Raw genomic sequence first — 12,409 nt, 5'->3', positions numbered from 1 at the left:
GCGGGCTGTGTTGCCGACTCGTTGGCAGCTAAATGTACGTCTGCAGTAGCCTTCTCTGAGGGGACTGACAGGACGAGATATTTTGACGGTGGTCCGGACGCGGCGAGACCCAGCCGTCTTTTCCTCTCTATTGCTGCTAGGAGGACTTTGCCTGCTACGGGCTTCAGCGCAATCCTGGGCCAGGGGCCCCGGGGGTCGTCGTTGCGGAGTCTGGCGCTGACTAGCATTTTGTGCAGGCGGTTCGCGTGGGCAGCTTGCAGAGGAGCTAGAGCGTCGAGGCAGGAAAAGGTTCATGGCCTGCAAGGTCTTCTGCACTTCGGAGAAGTGGGCGACGATCCCGGTTCACCGCTGGGCCGAAGAGACCAGTAGGGGAGAGCGGCGCGTCGAGAAGCGCAGAGCGCTCGGACTCCCTCATATCAGCAGGCGTCAACCAGAGGTGCCTCTTTGTGACGGTGAGCCAGGCCATGCATCTACCAATCGCCCGAGCCGCTGATTTCATAGCATGAAAGGGAGAGATCCGTCACGCTCCTCAAATCCGTGATGGCGGCTGGGTCCTTGCTTTTCTCGTCCCATTCGCGGAGGAGATCAGCTTGAAGGATCTGCAGCACAGCCTTCGAGTGCAGGGCGAAAGCAGCTTGTCCAGCGGCAGAGAACGCACGGCTGACAAGGGCTGAGGTGGTCCTGCAGGCTCTAGACGGGAGGGCAGACTTTGAGCGCCATCTCACAGAGGACAAGCCTATTGGGCGCGGGCCCCTTAGGCGGTGACCAATCCAGGCCGAGTTGGTTGACAGCCTTCGACAGGAGGCACATGAGCTCAGCGTCCACGCCAGCCCGAGTCCCGCTGGATTCCTGGATCGAGGAGTAGTCAGAGTGATGAGAACTCGACCACTCCTCGCTGTCCGATGCCAGGATGGAGCAGCTGTCAACTGGGTCCATTCCTTCAGCGTCGTTCCCTGAGGCGCCGGCAGTTGCGCGTCCGGGAGGGGCGGAGTAGGAGAGAGTGAGGCTGGCGGGATGCAAAGGCTCCGGTATCCTCTCCGAACGGCGCTTCTTCTTGCACGGTCCAGAGGGCGGAGTGACAGCGTCCGAGGTGAAGGCTTCGAGTCGAGCCCGCATGGTCGACAGCGGAAGCGCTTCACAATGCTCGCAGCCGCCCGAATCCAGGGCGAGGGCTGCGTGGTCTGGGCCCAGGTAGAGAGCGCAAATCACAAGGCGGTCTCCGGCACTGAGCGGGGCTCTGCAGGAGCCGCAGGAAAGGCGAGGCATTTTTATAAAAATGCTTGTGCTCTTTCAAAGAGAGAGTGAGTGTCGCGACGGCGAACACTCACAGAAGGCAAAAGCACAAAAGGATACTCAACGCCGGATGGCGTAGCAGGCACGGAAGGCTGAAGGTGGTAAACTTTTATACGCTAAGCCACCCCCATTCTGGCGAGCTGTGACACGTAGAGGGCGCAGTGGTAGGCTGCAGCAGTTACCGCAGGGCAGCCAATGAGCACGCAAGATAGCCTGCTCTAGGTCTGCTGGCTGCTGCACTGCGTTGACAATAAATGCAAAATTAAGGATAATTTTTGGCTTCAATATCTTGAGAAAAATTGACTTTACCCGTAGCGTAAGCAACTTACGCAATACGAGAGAACCTCTCGTAAGAGAACTGTAAATGGCCTGCAGAGAAGTCATTGTCCTAAGAGAAAAGAATCAAGAATAATAAACAGAGCAATTCCAATAGGGTCCTCACACCATCGGTGCTCGGGCCCTAAATAAAAGGCCTGAACTTTTTCTCTTTTTTTTGCAAAAAGTGGAAAATTGCAAAATTGCAAAAATTGTTTTTGAAGCTCCAAAAAGCGCATTCATCCATCATAAAAGTAATTCATACGGCTCTAGGTTAATAAAGGCCTTCTGAAGCGGAACGATGCATATTTTTTAGGAAAAATATCCGTATTTATATCTTTATAAACTATGATCACTGGCTTCCGGTAACGGCAGTACACGAGTCGAGTAGTAGTGGAAGACCGACCTCTGACACCAGAATACCAGTGATTATAGTTATAAAGTTATAAATATGGATATGTTTCTTAGGCTCTATAACTCCCATTATAAAACTTGGATAATATATATATTATTATAAAACCGAAGCGTCGGATCCGCCCTGGCCCCCTGAAGCGTCTGATCCGCCCTGGCCCCCTGAAGCGTCTGATCCGCCCTGGCCCCCTGAAGCGTTGGATCCGCCCTGGCCCCCTGAAGCGTCGGATCCACCCTGGCCCCCTGAAGCATCGGATTCACCCTGGTCCCCCACTCAGCCTGCTCAGCCTCAGTCTCCAGGCCCTCTTCCGCTCCACGGGCTTGGCCCTCCATCCCGGGTCTGCCTCCACTCCAACTCCCTCCTGGAGAATTGTAGCATCTGGAAGCCGCTCCTTTGAGGGGGGGTGCTATGTAACAGTCACCAGCTGGAGTGCCCTTAAGAGCCACCAGAGGGCACTCCACATCAGACTATTGTCATTCCCTCACAAACTACAACTGCCCGGACTCTTCATCCATTATCACATTCACCTGTGTCTCATTATCTTGTTTAGCTCACCCCATATAAGCCTGGTTTTCTCATTCACTCACTGCAAAGTTTTGTATGTTGTTGCGCTGCATTTCTGAGCATTCTCCCTGGTTTCATTGTTTTCATGGTTTCGTGGATTCCTTTTTGCCTCTGACCCCTGCCTGTTTGTTTGTTTGAACTGCCTTCCTGTGCTTTACCCTTTGTCTGTGTTTGATTACGATTCTGGATTACTCTAATAAATTGCATTTGGATCCTCAACCTTGTCTCAGAGCAGTTCGTAACACCTACATTGCAGGGAAAATTAAATTTAAATAAATAGAAAATAAAAAAAATCCACATGCTAACCTATTAATGTTTGTGATTGTTATAAGGGGCTTATTTATTACAGATGTTCAATTCTGGAAAAGTTGTCAAGTTGTACTATGATGTTGCCTCTCCTTACTCCTGGCTGGCATTTGAGGTGCGTAATGTTCTTATTATGCGTTTATTAAAATAGTTAATTGAAATCTAATCTGCTCAAGATGTTTTGATGGGTTGATTGTGTGTTAAGGTGCTGTTTCGCTATAGAAATGTTTGGAACATCGACATCAAATTGAAACCAGCATATTTAGGAGGAGTCATACACGGCTCAGGTAATGAGGAAATTACATAATAAATATTCCAGACTGTAAATGTATCTCTTTTATAATTAATCACTTTATTAAAAAATTATAATAATAAATGTGAATCTACTGGGAGCAATAATCTAACCGCTTTAGTAGAACTTGTAACATATATTTGTCAACTATATGTGCACTTTGTATTTTATTTATAGATTGATAACTCTGTTATTTTTCTAGGTAACCAGCCCCCTGGATTTATCCCTAATAAGATGCAGTACATGGCCTCAGATCTGAAGCTGCTGTCTGAGTACTTTGGGGTCCCTATATTTAAACCTCCAAACCTTTATGGGAAAGGTATTCAATCCACTGTTTATCTACGATGGCACTCATGACCAGATTTATAATGCGCCATGCAAGCCATACTTGTTTTCTTTCTCTCATAAAAAAAAAATAATTTTGTGCTGTTTCCAGGGATTTTTTTTTATTGTTTTACTGGAAAATATTTTTAGTGCAAGTAGTGCTAATGCTATATTTTGTGCGAATTTAAACTTAAAGGGTACTGTAGGAGCCATTTATATTCACCTTTCAGATAGGTTAATTTATCTATTACTTATTTTAGCCACTTAGGGGAGTATTGCACTGGGTGTGGCACGTCTTTGGGAGTTAGGTAAGTTATATTTACAGGTTTGGCAATCAGTTAGGGAAAGGTGTGGATGGCGGGGAACATTTTTACCGTAGCCGTGAGCACCCACTCCACCGACAGCACAGCAGCACTTTATTAATTAGCACTGGGTGAAGTATCATTTTATGTAAAATACCTTTATAATAAATAGGAACCTCACCCAAAGAGAGCTAATGCCTGGACTTAGGATCTTTCTGCTACACGTTGAGAACAGCATGCTGTCCATACCGACGAGGCTTATAGGATAGCCTCCACAGGAACGTTCCCCCAAAAATTAAAATTAGTCCCTGATTTACACACCCACAAACCATCCTTCTTTCAGACGAAAACAATCGGAGATATATTAAATGGCCTGGCTCTTCCAAGCTTTATAATGGCAGTGAATTAAAGGACAAATTTTGAATCCCAAAAAAAGTGCATCCATCATAAACTTACTCCACACAGCTCCGGGGGTTAAAAAAAGGCTTCTGAAGCAATGCATTTGTGCCGTACGCATCGATTTACCTTGGAGAAGTGACCCTTGACCTGACGTATGACGTAATGACTAACTTGGATAACTTGGACTAACTAAATCAGTCACGAATTAAAAGTCTAAAACGACAATTTTTAAAGAGAAATATCGGAGGAGCTGGAGTTTGTTGCCCTGAACCGTGAGAGGCGTCTAAACTTACGATACTCCTACATCATACGTCATATATGCGTCATAAGTTATTCTTGTGGCGCAAGTCGACTTGCGCAGTATGCGTACGGTTGTCTGCCGGAAGCTAGTTATTTTAGTCGATAAAGCTTTAAATATGGATTTTTTTCTTACATGAACGCATTGCTTCGCTTCAGAAGGTCTTTATTAACCCCCATGAGCTGTGTGGAGGACTTTTATCATGGATGGATGCACTTAAATGGACTTCAAAACAGAAACAATCATTCACTTAGCCTGGCAAGCCAGACCTACATCAAGATGTTAGGTCTGGGAACTCACAATCCGCATAGTTGGCATTCCTCAATCCCGAGGGGCGGGATAAACGGTTGTCTTTCAAAATTTTCAAAGTCTTTCAAATTCCCTCTGCATGCAATAGGAGAGCGCTATATATTAAAAGGCCTATATTAAAATTTTGCCGTATCCGGTCGTCAAAACTCCGAAGTCCGAACAAATCTTCCTTATTTAATCAGAATCAGAATCAGAATCAGAAAGAGCTTTATTGCCAAGTGTGCTTGCACACACAAGGAATTTGTTTTGGTACTGAGGCTTCCAGTGGACATATACAAATACAACATGAAACATAATACTACAAATTATAAGAATAAAAAATAAAAATATAAATATATGAGAATAAAACTATCACAGTTGGGTTTAGTCAGAATAGACATTTTCAGATTTACAGATTATGAACCTATTTACAGTGTTTTGAATATTATAAATAAATAAATCTACATATAAGTATCACCTGAGTTGTGGGATATTGCACTAAACAGTGGGAGTATTGCACTTACAGGCATATGCCTTGGGAGGAGTGTTAACTGTTCAGGAGGGAAATGGCCTGTGGGAAGAAACTGTTCCTGTGCCGAGATGTTCTTGTGGCCAGTGATCTGAGTCTCCGTCTTGACGGTAACAGTTCAAACAGGTGGTGTCCAGGGTGAGTGGAGTCTGTGATGATTTTACCTGCTCTCTTCCTCACTCTGGAAGAGTACAGGTCCTGGAGGTTTGGCAGGGGGGCACCAATGATCCTCTCCGCAGTCGGGACTGTCCGTTGTAGTCTCCTGATGTCTGATTTGGTAGCTGAACCAAACCAGACAGTGATGGAAGCGCACAAGACAGACTCAATGACGGCTGAGTAGAACTGAATCAGCAGATCCTGTGGCAGGTTGAACTTCCTCAGCTGGCGAAGGAAGTACAGTCTCTGCTGGGCCTTTTTCACAGTGGAGTCAATGTGATTGTCCCACTTCAGGTCCTGAGAGATGATAGTGCCCAGGAACCTGAATGACTCCACTGCTTCCACAGTGCTGTTCATGATGGTGAGTGGGAGGAGTGCTGAGCTGTTCCTCCTGAAGTCCACGATCATCTCCACTGTTTTGAGCGTGTTCAGCTCAAGGTTGTTATAACTGCACCAGGCAGCCAGCTGTTCAACCTCCAGTCTGTAAGCAGACTCGTCACCGTTTCGGATGAGACCGATGACAGTGGTGTCGTCTGCAAATTTCAGGAGCTTGACAGTGGGGTCTTTAGAAGTGCAGTCATTAGTGTACAGGGAGAAGAGCAGTGGGGAGAGAACGCACCCTTGGGGAGCACCAGTGCTGATTGTGAGTGTCTTGGATGTGTGTTTCCCCAGTCTCACTCGCTGCTGCCGGTCCGTCAGGAAGCTGGTGATCCACTGACAGATCGAGGATGGTATGGAGAGCTGGGTCAGTTTGGCTGTGAGAAGACCAGGCATGATGGTATTGAAGGCCGAACTGAAGTCCACAAAGAGGATCCTTGCATAAGTCCCTGGTCTGTCGAGATGTTGCAGGATATAATGCAGTCCAATGTTGACTGCATCATCCACAGACCTGTTTGCTCTGTAAGCAAACTGAAAGGGATCCAGCAGGGGTCCAGTGATGTCCTTCAGGTGGGCCAGCACCAGTCTTTCAAACGACTTCATGACCACAGACGTGAGAGCGACAGGTCTGTAGTCATTAAGTCCAGTGTCTTAAGAATGACTTAAGTGACGTTCTCTTAACTCCAAATCAACCCGAGTCGCGGCCAAAGCCGATTCGAAAGACCGCTGTTCGCCAGCAGCATCTTCTTTGTTTTCAAGTAGCAGGGAATTCAAATCACCTATGAAATCACGCGGGGGAACCTTTAGTTGCTAGACCACACTTTGCTGCTAAATAATTTTTGCTGCCGCTAGGGTGCGTCTAGATATCTAGGCTATCATTCACTGGCATTATAAAGCTTGCAAGAGCCAGGACATTTATAAATATAACTCAGATTGTATTCGTCTGAAAGAAGAATGACATACACCTAGAATGGCTTGAGGGTGAGTAAATCATGGGGTAATTTTTTTGGTGAACTAACCCAATTAGAATGTTTTTACACTATAAAACAGGATATTCTTGTGCTTCTAAGTGAATCACATCTCTCTTTTTTGTCCTTTTTTCTCTTGACATTTTAGACTCTTTGTTTCAGATGTTTGTTTCTCTTGGACAGCTGTAGCAGAGCAGGAAAAAAAGGGAGATGTGCTGTTGGAGAGGGTGTCTAGAGAGCTGTGGAAAAGAATGTGGTGCACTCATCAGAGCTGTGGAAAAGAATGTGGTGCACTCATCAGGATGTTACCCAGCCTGCCTCATTTATTGAGGTATCATATAGCCTACCCAAGATTAAGGTTCTCAAACCTGTCCTGGAGTACCAAGAGCCCCGCACATTTTGTATGTCTCCCTATATCTGACACACCCATTTCAGGTCGTGCAGTCTCTACTAATGAGCTTGTGAGTTGAATCAGGTGTGATAGATGAGGGAGACATACAAAATCTGGTGGTACTCCAGGAAAGGTTTGAGAACCACTGCTCTATACAATTATACATGCGAGGAAATTTCACAATATATGTTAGCACTACGATGGAGACGTCATTTCTATCTCACGAAGACAATAAAGCAAATTAATGTCAATTTAGTGTTCTCCAATGTCTTTCTGTTTTGCACAGGTGGGATTAAAGGCAGGTCTCTCAACCAATGAGGCGGAGGAAATTCTAACCCTCGCCAAATCTCAACCAATCAAAGACAAGCTGAAGAGTGTCACAAAGGAAGCACTGGGGCCAGTTTCACAAAGCTATTTCAGACCGGTCTATAGTGTTAGACAAGTCTAAAATTTGCTCATAGACTAGTCTAATGCAAGTTAGACTGTTTCACAAAAATAAAGACTGACTTAATTAAAACAAATAAAATTAGACGACCAATAAAATTAGAAACCTTACCCCCAGGCTAACTTAGGACTAAGACTCTATGTTACCTTGGCAACCAGCAGTAACAAACAGTTACATACCAAACAGCCAAAAGAAAAGGGAAAATGGCTCATAATTTGTGGATTGCTGACGACGTTATGGAGAGAGCTATGAGAAGGGAAAGGGTTTTTAGGATATATCCTCTTAAATATTTCTTTTTTGGCATCTTGTATCATGTTTTTGTATATTTTCTGTACGTCTTTAACGCTCTGCTCAACGGTCGGATTAACGCTGTTGTGGAGCAGGTACGAGGCCGAGGGACGTGAGAGAACGGCGCGAGGCCGGTGGCGTGAGTGATAATGAACGTCACCTGTGAGACGCAACGGGCTCGCATCTCTCACGGAGGAGCGGAAGCATAAAAGGAGCACAACGGGCTCTGCTCTCTCACGTCCCCCCTGCTCGACACAGCTGTTAACTGTCGTAGCAATCTTTTTCAAATTAAAATTTCTTCTTGTTACTACGTTCTCCGCTAAATTTCCTAAGTAAAATGTCCTTGTAACTGTTTATACTCCTCCAACAAACACATTTTCCGCTGGGGTAAACTGCACCGAGCGGTTGAATGCGCTTACTCGATCCGCCATGTTTTTTGTTTTGAAAAGTGTCTAATTTTACCCAGAATGCATTGCAGTGTAGTCCTACTTAAGATAGCCAGAGTCTTAAGTGCTTTGTGCAACGGTCTGATTAAGATGTCTATCTGAAGTCTGACTACGTACTATATCTAAGCCATAGTCAAAGTCCATCTTTGTGAAACCGGCCCTTGGAGTTTAAGGTCAGTGCTTTTACTTGCATCTCTGCACCCTTTGTCTTTCACACCGAAATATTTTTTGTGGTAAAAATATGATAAAACATCCTTACACAGTTTTCCCCCATTTTTGCAGTGCTTTGGTCTTCCATTCATTGTGTGTCATGTGAATGGGAAGGCTGAGGTCTTCTTTGGTTCTGACAGATTTGATCTCATGGCTTATTTCATCGGTAACTATAAGGATAAGAACTATAATGTGGATGGTTAACTGATTAACCCATTAACCAACAACTTGTTTGACTAATGCCATTTTTTAAATACACATTTTAATAACACATTTAAATTTTCATTTTTATAAAGGCTACTCCAAATACTGTCATTAAAAAATAACAAACAATACAATTATTTAAAAAGCTGTTATCTCTTGCAAGATGAGCAATGTATGTTATTCATTCTGTGATTTTATGCCCATGTCACTTTCCAGCTTTGTTTAGCACTACAATGACCTAGACATGGGAAAACTGACTGCAAATGTTGAACAGTATTTTGAATTATTCATCTGTGTTTTTGAAGTTTTTTTTTTAGATTTGTTGACATATAATTGGCCTTTGAGTTTGTTTGATCACACACAAGTGTTTGTCGGATTTTAACCAGTTAAATATGCTAATCGGTTGCTAATGCTATTAATGATAATCAAAGAATTTGCCAAAATCTGCATTCATAGAAAAACTATATTTTTATATTTACCATACAATTTTTTGGATGTTTATTGTGCTGTCATGTTTTAAACAAATTCCTAACTAACCTTAGGATATTCAAATCTTATGTGATAGACTGTTCATTGTTCTCGCTCTCTCTTTCTCTTGTTTTCTCTCTCTCTCTCCTCTATCCCAGGGGAGAAGTGAATGGGGCCTCAGCCTACCAATCTCACAGCCACAATGTAATCACTACTCCTCCATACTTATATAATTTAACAACTTCTAAATAAAAATTTGGTGGTGTAAATTCACATTGTTTTTATGTCAACAGCAAACACACACACACAAACACACACACTGCAAAAAAGGAAAAATAAGCTAGAGAAACAGAAATAGTAAAGTAAGTTACTAACCCAAATCAAGAAAAGTCGTGGCATTTTGTAAAATGAATAATCAAGAATGTGATTTCTTTTTCAACTATTAAATTGACAAAAGTGCAAAGAAAAGATTTCCAATGGTTTCACTTACAAATTTAGATTTTAATGGCTGCAACACACTCCAAAAAAGTTACAGAGTCACTGTCACATCACCTTTCCTTTTAGTTCGATTTTTTTTGTCTTTTGGGACGTGAGGATACTGATTGTTGCAGTTTTGCAAGTGGATTTTTTTTCACAATCTCACCTTATACAAGACAGTTGCTCAATAGTCCATGGTCGTCGTTGTCTGATTCTCCTTTTCATGATGGGCCATATATTTTCAATAAGAGAGAGATTTGGACTGCAGGCAGTCAGGCACATCCATGGTGTAGATGTAGAATGTCTGAGAAACCACTCGCATGTAGCACATGCAGAATGAAGCCTGGCATTGTCTTGCTTCCCAGATGTCATTTAATGTCTCTATACAATCCCAATATACTTCTCCATCTCAGTAGTACCTTTACACACACGCAAGTCATCCATGTCGTTTGCACTGATGCACCCCCATAACATGACAAATGTTTGCTTTTGCACCTGTTGCTAATGAAAGTCTAGATGGTCCCTTTCGTCCTTGGGACTGAGAACTCAATGTCTTTTTTTCCCAAAAACAAGCTGAAATATGCTCATCTGAGCACAGCACACATTTCCACTGTCTTTTAGACCATCTGAGATTAGCTTGGGCCCAGAGACCTCAGCGCTATCTCTGCATTGAACAGATTTCTTCTTGCGTAACATGTGGCTATATTTAATAGAGCATGACGGTTTCTAATGCAATGCCGTCTGAGGGCTCAAAGGTCATGCACATTCAACAGGTTTCCTGCCTTGCCCTAAATGTACAGAGATTTCTCTGGATTTTCTGAATCATTGATCAGGATGCGAAGCGGGGAAGCAAAAAGCTCACAACCAGTTTTCTTCTACTTAAAATTAATGGATGCAAACATTGTTTATTGTGATGTGCAACACAAACACCTCCTGTTAACATATCAGAAAATGTAGTTTAGTGTTTCATGACACTTTAATAAACTCATTCCATTTATCAAACTCTGTTACTCTTGTAACAAAATAATCAAACACATAATTAATTCCAGTCAAAGCCCTAAATGATGACACTCATGACCACATGCACAAAGTAAGCAATACTTTAAAGTCGGCATGTTATGCATATGAGTTCTTATTGTGAACAATTAATCAGTGCATAATTTTTTTTAATGTGACTTTGTAATGTTTAATCAAAATGTCATAACTTGACCTGCCAGTGAAAACAACAGACTTCTCTGATGATGTATACAGGACTCCAATTATTTAGTCTGCTTGAGGCCAAAACACATCTCAACATCCAATCAACAACTGATGCATAGAACCAAGTCCCTGCTCTACTTTTTGACTTTTTTGGCAATCCGAAAAGACTGAGTTTTTCTTTGGCTCTAACAGATTTGAGCTCATGGCTCATTGCATCAGTATATGTAGACTAGGGAAACCCGATTACCCAATCTTAACAATTTGTTTGACTAGCCTAATAATGTAATTGGAGTAGCTTGTCTAAAAATATAAAGCAAAATGTAGTTGTGTAAATTAATTAGGCTAATGTTTAATTTACACAACTAACTTACTGTACCGTCACCCATAGTAAACATGAGCAAAACTTGATTGTGAATCTTAATCTTTCATACAAAATATTCACAAAAAATCTAACCTTTAATAAAAGTCAAATAGTGGGAGGAATTTTTTTTAATATATGTATTTCACAATTATTGGCACCCCTTCATTTAATACTTTGTGCAACCTCCCTTTGCCAAGATAAAAGCTCTGGTTGATGAACATCTGAGACTATTCCTCCATACAGAATCTCTCCAGATCCTTCATATTCAGAGGTCCATGCTTGTGGACTCTTTCCTTCAGCTCATCCCACAGGTTTTTTATGGGGTTTGGTCAAGGGGCTTGGCAAAACCTTCATTCTGTGGTCGGTCAGTAAACTATTATGTGGTTTATTTTGAGATAAACAACAGAATGTCATGCTGGAAGATACAACCACAGCACAGTTTAAGATTTCTGACAGGGACAGCCAGGTGTTGATTTAAAATCAGCTGGTACTTGGAGTTTATGATACCGTGAATCCTAATAAGTTGTTCAGGGTCTTTGAAACAAAATAAGCCCCACAGCCCCTATTATGCTATTTTAAAGGTTCCTAATTTTGTTTTGGAGATCTCCTACAACAGGCTTAAATGTATCAAAGGTCAAAAAACATTTCATTTTCTCATAATCAGTGTTGGGGGTAACTTATTACAAGTAACTTGAGTTACGTAATCAGATTACTTTTTCAAGTAACTAGTAAAGTAACGCATTACTTTTTCAATTTACAACAAAATATCTGAGTTACTTTTTCACATTTATTGACTGACATATAGTGAGGTGTTGTGTGCATTTGCATTGAACATGCATTTACTCATCTCACTTGCACAAAAACATTCAGTATTCCTCAAAATGAATAAAAACAGTCAAATGCAATCTCAGAATTTTGTGCAAAAGTTTTATAATTAACTATGTTAAATTACACAAATATACTTTATGTATTTAATCTCACTTTATTAACCAATGTCTTTGATGCTGACCTACAATGATCTAATTCAACCATACTAATAAGCAAAAATGACTTTAGATTAGGTTTAGAAATAAGAGTGTTGAACTTCCTTCTCCT

The 12,409-nt window shown here is 42.3% G+C and overlaps 1 protein-coding gene across 1 annotated transcript; it reads left to right on the top strand.

The window, feature by feature from the left end:
• The first annotated feature begins 2,880 nt into the window (after nt 1-2,880).
• LOC143723706 (glutathione S-transferase kappa 1-like) lies at nt 2,881-8,930 on the top strand. The gene is made up of 8 exons (XM_077216436.1): nt 2,881-3,005; nt 3,096-3,177; nt 3,385-3,515; nt 6,151-6,172; nt 6,987-7,059; nt 7,092-7,155; nt 7,502-7,615; nt 8,677-8,930. Exons 1-8 carry the CDS (start codon nt 2,934-2,936, stop codon nt 8,806-8,808), a joined length of 690 nt encoding a protein of 229 aa, XP_077072551.1. The 5' UTR covers nt 2,881-2,933; the 3' UTR covers nt 8,809-8,930.
• Nucleotides 8,931-12,409: the final 3,479 nt, after the last annotated feature.

Source organism: Siphateles boraxobius, unplaced genomic scaffold (genome assembly GCF_051911475.1).
Source record: "Siphateles boraxobius isolate OS27281-9 unplaced genomic scaffold, OSU_SipBor_1 12, whole genome shotgun sequence".
In the NCBI taxonomy this organism is placed as follows: domain Eukaryota; kingdom Metazoa; phylum Chordata; class Actinopteri; order Cypriniformes; family Leuciscidae; genus Siphateles; species Siphateles boraxobius.
This window is presented reverse-complemented; position numbering and strand designations above follow the sequence as displayed.

Bases quoted from the DNA above. Each gene is read 5' to 3' on its own strand.
- LOC143723706 (XM_077216436.1), top strand. From the start codon at position 2,934: ATGTTCAATTCTGGAAAAGTTGTCAAGTTGTACTATGATGTTGCCTCT. The intron at 3,178-3,384 runs GTAATGAGGAAA...TTATTTTTCTAG, and splicing joins AGGAGTCATACACGGCTCAG to GTAACCAGCCCCCTGGATTT. The intron at 6,173-6,986 runs GTCAGGAAGCTG...TCTTTGTTTCAG, and splicing joins TCACTCGCTGCTGCCGGTCC to ATGTTTGTTTCTCTTGGACA.